General features: G+C 46.0%; 1 protein-coding gene across 3 annotated transcripts in view; it reads left to right on the top strand.

The window, feature by feature from the left end:
* The window catches only part of TJP3 (tight junction protein 3), a 432,362-nt gene that overhangs the window by 378,132 nt on the left and 36,664 nt on the right, over positions 1–17,566 (top strand). For all 3 annotated transcript variants that reach the window (XM_040322292.1, XM_040322285.1, XM_040322278.1), the window contains exons 17-19: positions 2,387–2,597; positions 2,695–2,795; positions 2,873–3,238. In XM_040322292.1, coding sequence (XP_040178226.1) covers positions 2,387–2,597; positions 2,695–2,795; positions 2,873–3,238 — 678 coding nt within the window. The remainder of the gene's footprint in view (positions 1–2,386; positions 2,598–2,694; positions 2,796–2,872; positions 3,239–17,566) is intronic.

Genomic DNA, 17,566 nt, shown 5'->3' with positions numbered 1-17,566 from the left:
GCCGCAGTTCGGAGAGGGCCAAACCCCCACAGCCTGTAAAAGAAAATGAACTAAATCACAGGCATTCAAGTGTTCAAGGTGGACTTCTTGCTCTTTTTAGAACGGCCTTGCTGGGACCAGAGGGGGGACACCGGCCTGTCTCTCATCTCAGAGGCGCCGGAGGGGGCCCTCGGATCCGTCGAGAGCAGCCCCAATTCCTGAAGCAGCTCCTCACCGGACTGGAAGGTAGAAAAGGAATGGGATTTCCCCTTGTACGAGAATGAGAGTCTGAACGGAAACGACCAGCGGTATTTAATGCGATGATTGATTAGATGACCCAAAAGAGGCTTTAGCGCCCTCCTCTTCTGAATCGTCGATTGGGAGATGTCGGCAAATATCTGAACCGAATGTTCCAGGACAGGCACGTTTCCCTGCGACCTAGCCGCCATCATCACCTTCTCCTTAATTCGGTAGTAATGTGGCTTGACAATAACATCGCGCGGCAAACCGTCAGGTCTGGGAGCCGTCAAGGCACGATGAACCCTATCCAACTCCAACTGATGGGGGGAAATGTCCGGTATCAGCTGCGTCATCAAGGCATGGACAGCCTCCTCCAGATCAAGGACCGTCTCCGGGAGACCCCGCACGCGGAAATTGTACCGCCTGGACCTGTTTTCTAAATCTTCGATCTTCGCGTTGGCTTGGTCCAGTTGATCCTGTAGGGAAGTGATCATCCTGGAATTTTGATTCACACGCTTAACAGTGCCATCCACTTTGGTCTCAATACTGTCCAATCGCACTCCAATATTCTGAAAATCAGCCTTCATTCCGGAAGTGATCACTGTGCATGCTTTCGTCAATTCTTGTTGCAAAAGGGCAGAAAACCTAGCCAGCAGTACCGTATCTCCTGAGTAATGGGCAGCAGCAGTCACTGGGGCTTGCGAAGGCGCAGAGCTAGCCTGACTATAGGTCAGTTCAACAAGTTCCGCCATTTGTCTATCAGTGGAGGAGGCAGGGGAGGCAGAGAATTAGCAGTGTTCTGTCAGGAGAGCTAGAGGATGGACAATGCTGTGAGCAGCTATTTTGTGGGGAGGGGATCGGGTCTTTAGACTGTGAGGAGAAGGGATCTCTGTGAATCTCAGCCTGGACAGAGATCACAGGGCCAGGGCCCCACGCTGTGGCTGCAGCTGCAGAGTGCACACTGCCCCCTCTCCCAGTACCTGAGTCCTTCGGCGCCATCTGAGCCATGGGGGGCTGTAGGTGTGGGAAGTCATCCGCAATCTCTGTCGGCTGCTGTGTCATCCACGGGGAGCCTGGAAGCAGATGAGAACCCTCCTGCTCCTCATCCCCTCTGTTCTGCTTCTCGGCGGTCCGAGGAGATGAAGGCTGGACCTGGGAGCCGCCGCGCGCTGTATCTCCCTTCCCCAGCGCCATCTTGCCTGGCGGGGACGGCTTCTGGGCCTGTGAAGATCGGGTCTGCCGGGCGCACTGTGAGGACCTACGCTGGTGGTGTTTGTTCCCAGCTGTCCTCCGCTGCATTGTCCGTAGGGGGAAGCCTTGGACAAAACGATCGGCTCGCTCTATATGCTAAATTAAAGCTTATTAGGGCCGGAGGTGTGCGGAGCTCCTCAGAACATGTCCGATGTCGGCGCCGCGCGCATGCGCACTACAGAAACCACTTATCTGAAAGCCAGCCACCCACCATTTTTTCGCAGGTGCAAAATACACTGGAAATGCTGCAAAAAATATATGCGTTTTTGCAACAAAGCAGTGTAAAAGCAGCCTTATGCCTGTTTATGTGCCCAGTATTTTGCCACAAATTGACCATCACCCTGCATGAGATGCTAAACACCCTCCTCAAGAGGCAAAGTAGTCCCTGGAGGTCAGACTGACAACGGGAACAGTGTTTCCCAAACTGTGAACCATGACCTTTTAATGCTGAAAAGGTATCCTTTTCCTGATACCCTGTTCATTTGCTGCAGACACGTGAGTATTTGTGAGTTTCACGTAACGGCAGCACCAGCCACGTGCCATGGCAAGGATGAAAATAGTGTTTACCACTTCACTTTAGCATAAACTTCATGCTGGCATTGGATATTTGTGGAGACTGCTGAAAGCACCCCGCTTACTATCCCCAGCTCACAGGAGCCAAGGGGTATGACTCAAACATTGCGTTAATGTATCTACTGCTCCATGCTTTTACAAATGTACTGTAAAACCTGACCACAGTGCCAACTGAAACGTATTTAATAATTAAACATTTTGTTTGTCTAAATCCTGTCCATCCACTGTTGCCATGTTCGGTTACATTGATTGGCTTTATCCTTTTAGATGTTGGGACGCATTCAGGTTTTCTGCAGAGCTAAATGTTTTTTTTTTTTTTTTTTTTTTTTCTCTCTCTCTTTAGGATAAGCATGCTTTATTAGACATCACACCTACAGCCGTGGAGCATCTGAATTATGTGCAGTTTTACCCTATTGTGGTGTTCTGCAACCCAGAAAACAGGCAGGGTGTGAAGGCAATGAGACAATGGCTGCTCCCTGAGTCAAAGAAGAGCTCACGCCGTTTGTATTCACAGGCTGTTAAAATGCGGAAGAACTATTCTCATCTTTTCACTGGTGATTGCAGTTTGCTTGCATGGTTTTGTATTTTCATAACCGTTTTATCTTTTTATTTCTTGTATTGTAATTCTTTTTTCCCCCCTCGTCATTTTAGCTGTTATTAACTTGAGTGGTGCAAGTGATTCCTGGCTTCGAAGCCTGAAAGAAATCATTCAAACTGAGCAAGGAAGAGCAATATGGACTACTGAGGATAGGGTAAGTTACTTAGGAACATTTTAACAAGTGTACCACAATGTCAGTGATGCTTTAACATTAGCTTTTTTTGTCTTAAGGCTGAGCCTTCAGGAGATGAACCACTGGACCTTGTACATGAATCATCAGTTAAATCTACAGATTACCTGAGCTGTGACAGTCGTGCCAACAGTGATTATGAGGAGACTGATGCAGAAGGTGGAACCTACACGGACCATGAACTGGATGAGGAATTTCAAGAGCCTGCATTAGCCCGGTCTTCTGAACCAGTAGCTGAATATCAGCCTTCCTACCATAACATCAGTTCCTCGTATGATCCTTCCTATAGTTACAGATCCCACTCACCTGTTGAAGATGCTTTGTACAGTGGACCCCAGTCACCAGATAGACTGTCTTCCCATTTTAGAAGTAATTCACCATCTCAGGACACTTGCAGCCTTCCGCAGGTACTTTTTTGAAAATTGTCGATTTATAAACCTGTCAGTGACCTACAACGCTAGTAATTATTTATATAGCGCAGTCAATTTATGCAACAATATATATATATATATATATATATATATATATATATATATATATATATATATATATATATATATATATATATATATATATTCAGGGATATGCAATTAGCAGACCTCCAGCTGTTCAAAAACTACAAATCCCATCATGCCTCTGAGGTATCATGCTTGTGGCTGTCGGTGTCTTGCTATGCCTCATGGGACTTGTAGTTCTGCAACAGCGAGATGTCCGCTAATTGCATATTCCTGAGATATATATATATGTATGTGTGTGTGTATGTATATGTATATGTGTGTGTGTGTGTGTATATATATATATGTATATATATATATATATATATATATATACACATACATACATACATACATACATACATACATACATACGTGTGTATATGTTATACAGTTGTGCTCATAAGTTTACATACCCTGGCAGAATTTGATTTCTTGTCCATTTTTCAGAGAATATAAATAACGCCAAAACTTTTCTTTCACTCATGGTTGGTGTTTGGCTGAAGCCATTTATTCTTAATCAACTGTTTACTCTTTTCAAATCATAATCGCAACAGAAACTACCCAAATGACCCTGATCAAAAGTTTACATACACCAATTCTTAATACCGTGTATTGCCCCCTTTAACATCAATGACAGCTTGAAGTCTTTTGTGGTATTTGTGAATGCGACTCTTTATCTTCTCAGATGGTAAGGCTACCCATTCCTCTTGACAAAAAGCCTCCAGTTCCTGTAAATTTTTGGGCTGTCTTGCATGAACTGCAGGTTTGAGATCTCCCCAGAGTGGCTCAATGTAATTGAGGTCAGGAGACTGAGAATGGCCACTTTAGAACCTTCACTTTATTCTGCTGTAGCCATTGACAGGTCGACTTGGCCTTGTGTTTTGGATTATTGTCATGTTTGAATGTCTAAGTATGTCCCATGCGCAGCTTCCTGTCTGATGAATTATAAAAAAGTTCCTCCTGTATTTTTTGATAACATACTGCATTCATCTTGACATCAATTTTGACCAAATTTCCTGTGCCTTTGTAGCTCATGCATCCCCAAAACATCAGCGATACACCTCCGTGTTTCACAGTAGGAATGGTTACCTTTCATCATAGGACTTGTTGATTTCTCTCCAAATTAAGCATTTATGGTTGTGGCCAAAAAGCTACATGTTGGTCTTGTCACTCCAAATGACTTTGTGCCAGAAAGTTTGAGGCTTGTCTCTGTGCTGTTTGGCATATTGTAAGCGGGATACATTGTGGCATTTGCGTAGTAATGGCTTTCTTCTGGCGACTCGACCATGCAGCCCATCTTTTTTCAAGTGCCTCCTTATTGTGCATCTTGAAACGGCCACACTACATGTTTTCAGAGAGTCCTGTATTTCACCTGAAGTTATTTGTGGGTTTTTCTTAGCATTTTGTGGAAAAGCTGAAAATTGTATACTCACCTTTCCGTAATTTTCCTTTCCTGACGCATCTTCATGGCAGCACACAATGGGTTGTGACTCCGCCCCCACAACCTGACAGGATTGGTTACCTATAAATTTGAAGAGGGAACACCCTGCACCATTCTCTGTATATATGATCATTAAACAGCAGGGTGGGCATCTGTGTGCTGCCATGAAGATGCGTCGGGAAAGGAAAATTACGGAAAGGTGAGTATACAATTTTCCGTTTTCCTGACGCATTCATGGCAGCACACAATGGGAAATAACTCGCCAGTCGGGAGGGTTTAATGCAATAGTATTTATTTCCTAGTGAGCGGAAGAATTGGCCCTGATGATGGATCTACCAAAGTCGGCTGTAGACAAAAGAGCGGCGTCCACTCTATAGTGGGATATAAACGTATGCCTGGAAGACCAGGTTGCTGCCCTGCAGACGGATTCTGACGAGACACCACAATATGCTGCCCAGGATGTTGCCACTGCCCTGGTCGAGTGCGCTCTGATGCCTTCCGGAACTGCAATTTGTTGAACAGAGTAGGCCTTCTCAATAGTTTTGACTAGCCAGGAGGCGATGGTACGAGAAGTAGCTGCTTGGCCGTGTCTGGCTCCGTGTGGAATAATCAGGAGGGTATCTGTCTTTCGAAGGTGAGTGGTAGCCGAAAGGTAGCTGGATATGGTAGTTTTAATGTCCAAGGCGTGAGGTTCGCCGTTCTCGTCCGTAAGATGTGGAAGGACGATATCCTGGTTGTAGTGGAAGGCCGAAGCAACCTTTGGTAGGAAACGGTCTGAAGGCCTTAGTACCACTCTGTCGGATAGGAAGACTAAATAGGGCTCCTTGGCCATCAGAGCCTGGATCTCTGACACCCTTCTGGCTGAAGAAATAGCGATGAGGAAGGATAATTTCAGAGTCAAGTCCCACAGGGAAATGGAGTCAAACGGGAAAAAAGGGTGGTATGGAGAGGGCCTCTAGAACCACCGAAAGGTCCCATGTAGGAAAGGATGGTCTTCTGGGGGGTCTGATCTTCAGACAAGCTCTCATGAATTGAATAACCAGAGGGTGCATAGCCCATCTAGTGCCTGTTTTGGCAGACAGGGCGGATATTTGTACCTTGAGGGTACTTGAATTCAGTCCCTTATCAACGCCTGACTGCAGGAACTCCAGAATTTGGGATGGAGCTGGAGAGACAGGATCCCAGCCTTTTAATTGTGCCATCAGAATGAATCTTTCCCAAACCCTAGTGTAGGTGGTATTTGTGGAATTTTTCCTGGCTTGCATCAGTGTCGCTATCACCTCTTGGGAGCAACCTTGTTCTCTCAGCCTAATCCTCTCAACCTCCATGCTGTTAGGTGCAGTCTGTCCGGGGCCGGATGGAGGAACTGGCCTTGATATAGGAGATCTGCTGAGAACGGCAGGTGGATTGGAGGCCGGGTGTTGAGCTGCAAGAGGGTCGTGAACCACGGCCTCCTCGGCCAGAATGGCACCACCATGATTACTGTGACTGAGGACCTCCGGAGCCTGGCTAGGAACCTCGCTATTAGAGGAGTTGGGGGAAAGATGTACCCCAGGTTGAAGTCCCAAGGGTGTACTAGGCAGTCCGTCCCCTCGGCTGACCGAAAGGGTGCTTTGGAGAGGAACCTCGGGCATTTGGCATTCGCTGGTGTTGCTGCCAAGTCGACCTCTGGGATGCCCCATGCCTTCGTTAGGAGGGAGAATGCTCGGTGGTTCAGAGACCACTAGTTGTTTGAGAGCGATTCCCGGCTCAGATAGTCGGCTAGCACATTCTGCGCCGCCGGGACATATACTGCATTCAGGTCCAGAAGGTGTACCTGAGCCCACTCCACTATGGGACGAACTTCTTCCAACAGTATGCGACTCCGGGTACCACCCTGTCTTCGAATGTAGGCCACCGCGACCTTGTTGTCTATCCGGAGAAGGACACTCTTCCCTCGTAGTAGAGGTGCGAAGGCTAAGAGGGCTTGGAAGGCTGCTCGTAGCTCCAATACGTTGGAGACTACACCCTGAGCTGGAAAGTGCCACTGACCCTGGACCGCATGGTCCTGATAATGAGCCCCCCAACCTCTCTGACTGGCGTCTGTTGTCACTATCTCTGGACTTGGAGGGGCTATAGGCCTGAATCTTCTGAGGTTGGGGGGATGAGTCCACCACCAAAGCGAGTGCTTCACCCAGTCGGGAATATGGATGGACTGGGACATTGAGGTCCCGTTCCACTGTCTGAGGAATGCGTTCTGCAACGTTCTCATGTGCCACTGGGACCACTGCACCATGGGTATGGTTGATGCCATGGAGCCCAGCATGCTCAGGCAGGTTCTGGCTGACGGACGTCTGGAGGACATTAGATTTACTTTCTGCACCAAAGGTACTACCTTCTCTAACGGGAGCTGTACCCTGTTCCGCTTGGTATCCAGTTCTGCCCCCAGGAATATCATGACCTGTGAAGGTTGCAGGCTGCTCTTCCGCCAGTTGATCAACCAGCCAAAAGTTCTGGAGGGTCGATATTGGGGTCTCCCGCTGGAGGAGCAGAGTCTCCCGATCTTCTGCCAAAAGGAGAATGTCGTCTAGGTAGTGGTGCACCCGTAGTCCCTTTTCCCTGAGGAGTGCAATGAGGGGAAGGAGAACCTTCGTGAACGTTCTGGGTGCCGAGGAGATGCCGAATGGTAGACATCGGAACTGGAAGTGACACTTGTTGATGGAAAAACAGAGACATTTTTGGAAGGCTGGATGGATTGGCACATGGAGATAGGCGTCCGACAAATCTACGGACAGCATCCAGTCTCCCAGATTCACTGCCAGAAGGATGGACTGGAGGCTTTCCATCTTGAAGGCCTCTATTCTGATTCTTGCGTTGAGCCGCTTGAGGTCCAGAACGGGCCGAAGATCCCCCGACTTCTTTCGCACCAAGAATAAAGGGCAATAAAATCCCGTGCCCCTTAGGTGCGGAGGAACCTCTATAACTGCCTCTTTCTGAATTAACTCCGAGACTTACTGCAGTTTCCTCTTGTCCAGGGAAGAAGGTACTTGGGTAGAACGAAAGAAACTTCCTGGAAATGCCCCCATAAAATTCCATTTGTGGCCATATCTGACCGTGGAGAGTGTCCACGGGTCCCTTATGTGCTCTACCCAAATTTGTGCAAAACTCCTGAGCCTGGCGCACGCCTTCAAAAGGACTTCTGCTGGTCTCCGGCGGTGATGGCCTTGGATTTCTGGACCCTCGCAAAAGGACGAGTTGACCTCCAATCCCTTCTGAAATCCTTGCCCGGACGATAGGATCTAGCATCCCTGTACCTGTCCGGCAGATTGCGCCTGAAGGCAGGGCCCTTCTGAGGCTTGGGTTTTCTGTCGGAGGGAATAAGTCCAGACTTTCCCCCAGTGACCTTAGAAATTGCTGAGTCCAGCTTTGCACCGAACAGGTTGGTGCCGTCAAAGGGTATTTTACACCAATTAGATTTGGAAGCAGAGTCAGCGACCCAGGGTTTCAGCCATAAGGCCCTGCGGGCCATTACTGAGGCCAACATAGATATAGCGGCGGAGCGAATAATGTCCACTAAGGCCCCTGCCATGAAGTCGCCTGCTAGCCTGATTTCTTGTAGGGAGGAGATCACTTCATTCTGGTCAGTCCCTTCTAGGAGGGCTTTCTCCGCATTGGCCGCCCATGCAGAGATGGCCTTAGCCACGGCCGCTGTGGTGATAGCTGGTCTGCAGGCCCCTCCCGCCGAGGAGTAGGCTTTTTTCAATTCTAAGTCGATCTTACGATCGAGGACATCACGGAAGGTGACCGCATCCTCTATCGGCAAGGTGACATGCCTAGCGAGTCGCATAAGGGATGAATCCACAATAGGAGCATTGTTGGACAGGCTAGGCCGCTTGTCCGGCTTTTCCCATTCGTCCTTAATGAGATCCTCCAGTTCCTCAATGAATGGAAATAGCTTGGGATCTCTTCTTAATTCAGGGAAGTATTTCCCAACTTTTTGGGGTTCTTCTATGGTTTCTTCCCAGCCAATAGCCTCTTTAACGGAGCGGACAAAGGGCTCCACTAAGCTGAAATCAAATCCTGATGTTGGCTCACGTTCTCCGAAGTCAGAGTGGGTCTCTGCTAGTTGGGCATATGAGCCGTGTGCAGATGAAGGACCCGGAATAGGGTTACTAGGCATGGCCGAGGTTTCCATGATCGATTCCCGTACCGACTCTTATAAGAGTTCCGTGGCCATTCTGGCGTCCGCTTCCTTTTCTCTGGTTGCCTCGGCAAAACAGGAGCGACAGGCTAGTTTTCCTGGCAATGCAGCAGCACCGCACACCCAGCAAGCATTTGCTGCAGGACGGGTATGAAAATGCTCGCGGTGAACAGAAGGTGACCGTCTGCGGTGAGACCGGCTTCGACGGGAGCGGCTGCGATGTGATCGGCTAAGCCTAGACCGATAATGACGGGAGGGTGATCTTGACCGACTTCTGCGTGAGCGTTTGCTAGATGCATGGCTGGATCTCCTTCTTTGCCGTGGACTTGCATCTCTAGGCCTGATGGGACTGCAAAAACAATGCAGTGTTAGTGGCCGGCACTCTTTTGTCTCTTCACTACTTACCAACTTGGACGGCCTCCTTACCTTGTTTGCTGGTGGTGGTCTGCTAGGGCAGTGGGCTCCATTAAGAGGATGCAGGGACAGCAGCAGGTGTCTGAAAGGAGAAAGGAAGGTGTTAGCTTAGGAGAAGGAGAAAGGAGCAGAAGGGTCTGAAAGGAGGGAAGCCCCCAAGTACCTGGAGAGCTTTCCTGAAACTTTTTAGGCAGAGCAGCAGCCTAGAGGGAGGAAAAACAGATTTTCCCTATTTTAAAACTGGCGCCGTAGTCGCGGCGCTGATGACGCGGCCGCGCATGCGCAGTAGCGTCCCGCGCCGACCGCCGTCATCTTGGGTGAGGGCGAAGGGAACCGCCGACGCCATCAGCCTGCTGCGCGTATGCGCAGAGCGACCAGGAGACGCGGCGGCGAGAGGGACAGCAAAGCCCAGGTAAACTATTGGGCAAACTGGGAACTTAGAAGTAAAAATAAGACCACTATTAATGCGAGCCAGAGCAGCAGCCTAGATAAAGCCCAAACAGCAGCCTCTGGAGGAAGCACAGAAGATGGCAAAAAAGAAAGGGGAGCCATGCCATATTAAGCTTATTTAAAGCTTGTAAAACAGCCAGGATAATTGCCATGATGAGACCTTGAACAGACCCCTGAGACCACCAGAGCGGGGTTCCCACCATATAGCTCTATTAGAGACTGTACAGGAGGGACTTCCAAACAGGAGAGGTCTGAACCTGCTGGGGCGATTGCAGTAAGAGGCAAATCTTCTTAACATCCAGTCTTGTCAGGTGAGGATAAAAAAAGAGAATGGTGCGGGGTGTTCCCTCTTCAAATTTATAGGTAACCAATCCTGTCAGGTTGTGGGGGCGGAGTCACAACCCATTGTGTGCTGCCATGAATGCGTCAGGAAATATAAATAATAAGGGGTATGGATATCTATCTATATATCAATCTTTCACATCAGTCCATGCCCTCAAGAAGCTTACAATCTAAGGTCCCTAACTCGCATTCATACATACACATACTAGGGCCAATTTAGACTGGAGCCAAATAACCTCTCAGCATGTTTTTGGAGTGGAAGGAAACTAGAGTACCTGGAGGAAACCCACATAGGGAGAACATACAGATAGTACCATGGTTGGGATTTGAACTGATGACCCTATTGCTGCTTGGCAGAAGAACTAACCACTTAGCCACTGTAGTAACATGAAAAACACATGGTGTTTGATGACTCCATGTGTTTCTCACATTCAGTGACGGCTGGTGAAGTTTTAGGATGGGGGGGGCGCAAGACTCCGCCCTTCATTTTTGACCCCTCCCACTTTCCATAAGCCCCACCCCTTACATACTCCACCCACACCATCCCCTGTATTCCACCCATAGTGTCAGGAGTATGCAGCCCTAGCATCACAGGACAGTGTATACAGCCCTAGCATCACAGGACAGAGTATACAGCCCTAGCATCACAGGACAGAGTATACAGCTCTAGCATCACAGGACAGAGTATACAGCTCTAGCATCACAGGACAGAGTATACAGCTCTAGCATCACAGGACAGAGTATACAGCTCTAGCATCACATGACAGGGTATACAGCCCTAGCATCACAGGACAGAGTATACAGCCCTAGCATCACAGGACAGGGTATACAGCCCTAGCATCACAGGACAGAGTATACAGCCCTAGCATCACAGGACAGAGTATACAGCCCTAGCATCACAGGACAGAGTATACAGCCCTAGCATCACAGGACAGAGTATACAGCCCTAGCATCACAGGACAGAGTATACAGCCCTAGCATCACAGGACAGAGTATACAGCCCTAGCATCACAGGACAGAGTATACAGCCCTAGCATCACAGGACAGAGTATACAGCCCTAGCATCACAGGACAGAGTATACAGCCCTAGCATCACAGGACAGAGTATACAGCCCTAGCATCACAGGACAGAGTATACAGCCCTAGCATCACAGGACAGAGTATACAGCCCTAGCATCACAGGACAGAGTATACAGCCCTAGCATCACAGGACAGAGTATACAGCCCTAGCATCACAGGACAGAGTATACAGCCCTAGCATCACAGGACAGAGTATACAGCCCTAGCATCACAGGACAGAGTATACAGCCCTAGCATCACAGGACAGAGTATACAGCCCAGCCTCACAGATCAGGGTATGAAGGTATACATCATCTGTCCTGTATACAGCTAGCTATATACACAAATCTTCCTTCCTGTATATAGAGACCTTCCTCCATCATCACTGACTGCAGATATACATCATCTGTCCTGTATACAGCTATGTATACAGTAACAGGACATGCTGGGAGGTTAATTGGATCCTGTCTAAATTGGCCCCACTATGTGTATGAATGTGTGTTAGGGACCTCATGTTGTAAGCTCCTTGATTGTAGTGACTAATGTGACTGTACCATGTATATGTAAAGCGCTGCGTAAATTGACGGCGCTATAGAAGTACCTGAAATAAAATAAATACAATAATAATTATGTATATCTGCAGTCAGTGGTGATGGAGGATGGTCTCTATATACAGATGGGTGTATATAGCTGTATACATTACAGGACAGATGTGCTCACAATTTGTGACTATTATGTAGTGTAACATAGTCAGCACATGGCATGGCAGAAATCCCCAAAATCATGTATTGCAAAGCAGCCAACGAGACATGATGTGGCACACTCAATAACACTGTCTGACACCCTGATGCTCCAGTCATTGTATAATACACCCATCATCGTCACCCCCATATTATACACCCATCATTATCATCATCATACTCCTCATCATTGTATAATACACCCGTCATCGTCATCCCCATATTATACACCCATCATTATCATCATCATACTCCTCATCATTGTATAATACACCCGTCATCGTCATCCCCATATTATACACCCATCATTATCATCATACTCCTCATCATTGTATAATACACCCGTCATCGTCATCCCCATATTATACACCCATCATTATCATCATACTCCTCATCATTGTATAATACACCCGTCATCGTCATCCCCATATTATACACCCATCATTATCATCATCATCATCATATTCCTCATCATTGTATAATACACCCATCATTATCATCATCCTACTCCTTATCATTGTATAATACACCCGTCATCGTCATCCCCATATTATACACCCATCATTATCATCATCATACTCCTCATCATTGTATAATACACCCGTCATCGTCATCCCCATATTATACACCCATCATTATCATCATCATACTCCTCATCATTGTATAATACACCCGTCATTGTCATCCCCATATTATACACCCATCATTATCATCATCATACTCCTCATCATTGTATAATACACCCGTCATCGTCATCCCCATATTATACACCCATCATTATCATCATCATACTCCTCATCATTGTATAATACACCCGTCATCTTTATCCTCATCATTCTATAATACACCGATCCTCATCATTGTATAATACACCTGTCATCATCATCCTCATCCTTGTAATACACCCAGGTTTAACAAACAGTTGAATTCTAAAATAGTGGATGCTTCTAATCTAGAAGCATGGAGCACCAGCCCTGGTTTTATGAGATGATCCTTCTCCTTTAGCCTGGGTTCACACTGATTGTGATGCGGGAACCAGTGCGATTTCAGTGTTGGTTCCCGCCTCGCATCTCTCCTGCTGGCAGTTCACACTGCCCTCTGCGAACAGCTGCGGGTTTCATTACAATGTTAATGGCAGATCGGTTCACAGATCGCAGTGTGAACTGTGAACTCACACAGAAATCGCATCGCATAGGTGAGAACACCCATGCGATCCAATTTCAGTGTGGGGGGAAAATAAGTCCCTGCACTTTTTTTCCCTGCGAATCTAATGCAAGTTCAGCCAAACTGATGGGTCAGTATTTGGCGCATTATAAATCTATTAAATCAGTCAATCAATCAAACAACTGTATGGCTGAACTCACATCTCACTGACATCGCATGCGATTCGCACTGCAGTGCGGGTGCAAATCACATGCCATGTCTTAGATCGCAGTAGTCTGAACCTGGGCTCATACCCTACCTCCAGTAGGTAATCAGAGAAACCAACAAAACAAATGCAGGGAAGTAAAGAGTTAACCTATGTCCTCAAGTTCAATAAACAATGAGATAGCAGCAGTCTGAGGGTAACCTGTCACATGGGAAGAACATTATCTCCTGCAATATATAAGGCTGAGCCTAGTGTGCAGTGAGCTGTTATCAGGAGTCAGAGAAACATCTACTTCCCCCCCCTCCCCCCCCCCAGTCCTGATCCTCCATGTACTGTACCTTCTCTGTTTTCAGTGTGCACTGCTGGCTGTCACATGGAGATGGATGGAGGAAGGAGGCAGTGTGAGCCTAGTACTTCAAATGCAGCCAGTGTACATCCACATAGGAGCAGAAAGGAAAAAATAAATAGTCCCTCCAGCTACATTCTTCCTGACTTCACTAGAACAGAAAGTGAAAGTAAGACGGCTGCTGGGGGGGAAGCACCTCCCAAGTCCTACAGTGATTGCTAATGGTCAGACACACAGACAGGCAGAAGTCTGACCAATGAGAATGCTGGGGCTATTAGCTCGGCGCCTCGGATCAACACAAAACACTGCAAATGTAGTGTCTCGCCTGCAATCACGGGATTGCAGTGACGTGAACGCTCCCATAGTTCACAGTGGCCAGTGCCCTAGCAGAGTAAACTTAAAGAACTTTAAAAAAAAAAAAAAAAATTAAAGGGACCTTTTTTTTTTTCCTTTAATTTTTTTTTTCAGCCTTGGGGGGGTGGGGGGCGACGCCCAGGCGCCCCCTATGGACGGGCCGCCACAGCTCACATTACTACAGTGGTTAAAAAAAGACAAAAAAACGGGCCTAATTACATCACAGTTTGCTGACCCTGTGTTACATCAGCAGGCTGTGACATAATTGCACCCATCAGTGACCATGGCGAGGCGTTGGATGCTTTATATACCCTGTAATGTTTGTGAGTATGTGTACATATAATGGCAAGGTTTTAGCGATGCTACTCTATGGTCTCATATTGTTCTCTTCCTACTATCCCTGAGGAAAAGCTGACCGTTCTTGCAAGTTTTGGATTGATTGGATGTCTTTGGAAAGTGTCCGTGGACCCTGAGAGTGATCTTACATATGTATTTCAGTGCTTTTGATCTCTTTTGCTTAGAGATCTAGGTAATCCAATAAGGAGGTGGCACTGCATGCGGAGGTCATAGCACACAGCAACCACATTTTAAGTGGATCTTCCTGTTTGGACTGCAATTGGACACTGGGGGAGTGGTCTTTTTATGGTTATTCATTTTTACCTTTCACTTTTTATTTTTATGTAATATTGTTTATGAAATTTTGGTCACACACTGTAGTGTCTTGTCAAACAATGTTTTCACTTAAATACTGGTAGGTGATAAGATTTCATCTTTTGTAATTGTGAGTATAGAAATATAGGAGCTTGTACACCTTTTTTATCTTAAATATTATTTGAAACTCCTTATATCCAGAGGATTGAATGCAAGATTTTCCTATTGCATCTAGCGTATAAAAATGTTAAGGTTAAAGGATAAGTCTACCTTTGGTAACATGTTACATGTTCCACCTGTTTTTAGGGTGGAACATGTTCCCAATGTTTCAGCCACTGCCCAATACTGAATGCACAGGCACACAGACACTGACAGGTCTGCAGAAGACCTGCAGGCACCCACGACCTGCTGATCGCTGGTGCAATGCTTTACAGGCTCCAAAAAAAAAAATGCACATTTTTTTTCCTGCACATTTTTTTGAAACGTTAACTCCTTTAAGGGCTATACTGCTGCTGCCTACAGGAGACATAAACACTAGGCACAAGAAGATTGAATGCCAGCCCCCTTAAGGTTATAACCCCTCTGAAGAATGTTGAAGAGATCTAATATTCTCGTATCTCAAGGGCGTTTCTGGAGTTTGTCACACAGTTGGCATCATAAATACAATGTAAAAAGCATAACAGTTCAGTTTTGGTAAATATATATGAAATAGAATAAATAGTTATTAAGCTGTAATAAGCTTATGAGAGCATGTGTGTTTCATGGCTGCTGTATTAAAATAAATCTGCACAAGTATATTTAGAAACACCAATGCCAGCAAAAGTATAGAATAATTGAGATAGGCGATCAGTGGACAGCTGCCTCTACTAATTGCGTTCACCTAAGTGGAGCAAGAAAGTATTAAAAAGAAAAGAAAGAATTGGCGCTAGTCCCTTGAGGCCCTATGGAGCCAGATACTCCCTAAAAAAGGATCCTAGCATAAGGTGCAGTGTGCAAATGTAACTGCATGTACCAAGGTGCTATATGATCCAATGTGCCTGTGCAAATCACTGCAATAATTGCACAATAATGTAACATGAAAGACAGCTTAAATATTCAGATTGATAAAAATAATTGATAAAAATAATAAATAAAAATAAATATACCAAAGTGCTATGCAAACCAAAGTGCTATTGTGCCTGTGCAAACACTGCAAAGTAGAGAAAATGTGCAACCACAAGTTCCTATTCTATGAGCATTGCATTGGGGTGCCTCTGTTCCCCCTATTAATACGAAAATGTGCAGATAAACAAGAATGCAATCAGTGCAATATAATGTCCTTATAAAAAATAAACAAATCCAGTTGCCGAGTGCTGAATGATTCTAAAAGTGCGTTGTGCTCTTGTTATATTCCGTGATCACTGCAATCCGTGCTCTGACACAGCCCGCACTCTCCAACTATTCCACCCCTTCTTAGGGTCTGGTACCTTCACAGTGTAGGCCACTGTGCAGCCCTCTGGCAATCACTCGTCCCCCTACGCTGATGTTAATTCAGCAGTAGCCCATGCATAGGAGAGAAAGGGGCCCCAGATAGTGTAGTATTGTTTAATGGAAAAAAGAAGTGCAGCGCTAATGATGAAACAGAAATTATATAAACAAATGGTGTGCTAAATAAATATGAATATAACAGTGTCACCAATGCATGTGAATAAATGCTATAAGCAAAAAATTGTCTTACAACAAAAAATATGTGGCACAAAAATGGTTATAAACAAATAATGTGCTAAATAAATGTGGACATGAAAGTGTCACCAATACATGTGAGTAAATGCTGCAAGTAAAAAAAGGTGCGTGGCACAAGTACAGTATCATGACATAAGCAGGAACTGTTTCTGTACCAAACTATTCCCACGGGAACTAAATGGGAACACAAGCCTCAGACATGCAAAATCATAAAGGAACATAAATTCAATGTCATGTGCATGTCATGATAAACAGTCAGTGTTTAAATCCGCTGAACCAAAAAGCTGATGGAAATTCTGTCGACAAGCAGATAATGGCACCACAAAATAGATGAGAAAAAGCCGCCACCAAAGGAAAGAAGATGGGTACTCTTACCATGAGATGTGGACCCCCCCCCCACCGCAGTGGTGAGTCAAAACAGCAAAAGGGTACTGTCTGCTTCTGAAGACGTCCTTCCAACGAACGGCTGGTCAAGGATTTTAGAGGGCAATGCAGATGGTGGCCCGTGGTGCAGGTAGATCCGTAATGGAGCAGAAAGTTGGTGTAGTGGCCCTTCCAAGATGTGGACATAGAGATCAAAAGGAGATAAACAGAAAACAAAGCCGCCTCATGGCGTAGGTCAAAAATTGGTTTAATAAAAAAGGTTGTACAGCAAAACACCCTCCGGTGTGTACAAGGTATAAAATGTGATCACAAGGTTAAAAAATATGGTTAAGCGCAATAGTAAGCAGAGAAACCCGACATGTTTCGTTCCATTGAACTTCAATTGGGGTGTAACTGTGCCTACACACGCTGCGCTTATAAATATAACAATTAATTGAGAGGGGCTGTGTTTCATCCCAGGAAGTGTTTTTTGCACCTCAAGCCTCAATATCAATACCCAATCAGAACATTAAGGCGAAAGGGCGGTTTGTCACGTCCATTAGGTAGGGCGGGGAATATACGAAGGGGATGTCAGCGCTGCATGTAAACACACGGACCGTCACCTCCTAACCAGCCCAAATCATATGCTTAAGGTTAACAATCCTAATGATATAAAAATCATGAATGAAAAGGTACATCAGAATAAACATGGGCATATATGAATCCCAATCATATAATGAAACTGAAGTTATCAGACTACTTATAGAAGTGCATAAAATAAATGTAAAATAAGAGTGAAGAAAATTT

Source organism: Rana temporaria, chromosome 1, assembly GCF_905171775.1.
Source record: "Rana temporaria chromosome 1, aRanTem1.1, whole genome shotgun sequence".
Taxonomy (NCBI): Eukaryota; Metazoa; Chordata; class Amphibia; order Anura; family Ranidae; genus Rana; species Rana temporaria.
This window is presented reverse-complemented; position numbering and strand designations above follow the sequence as displayed.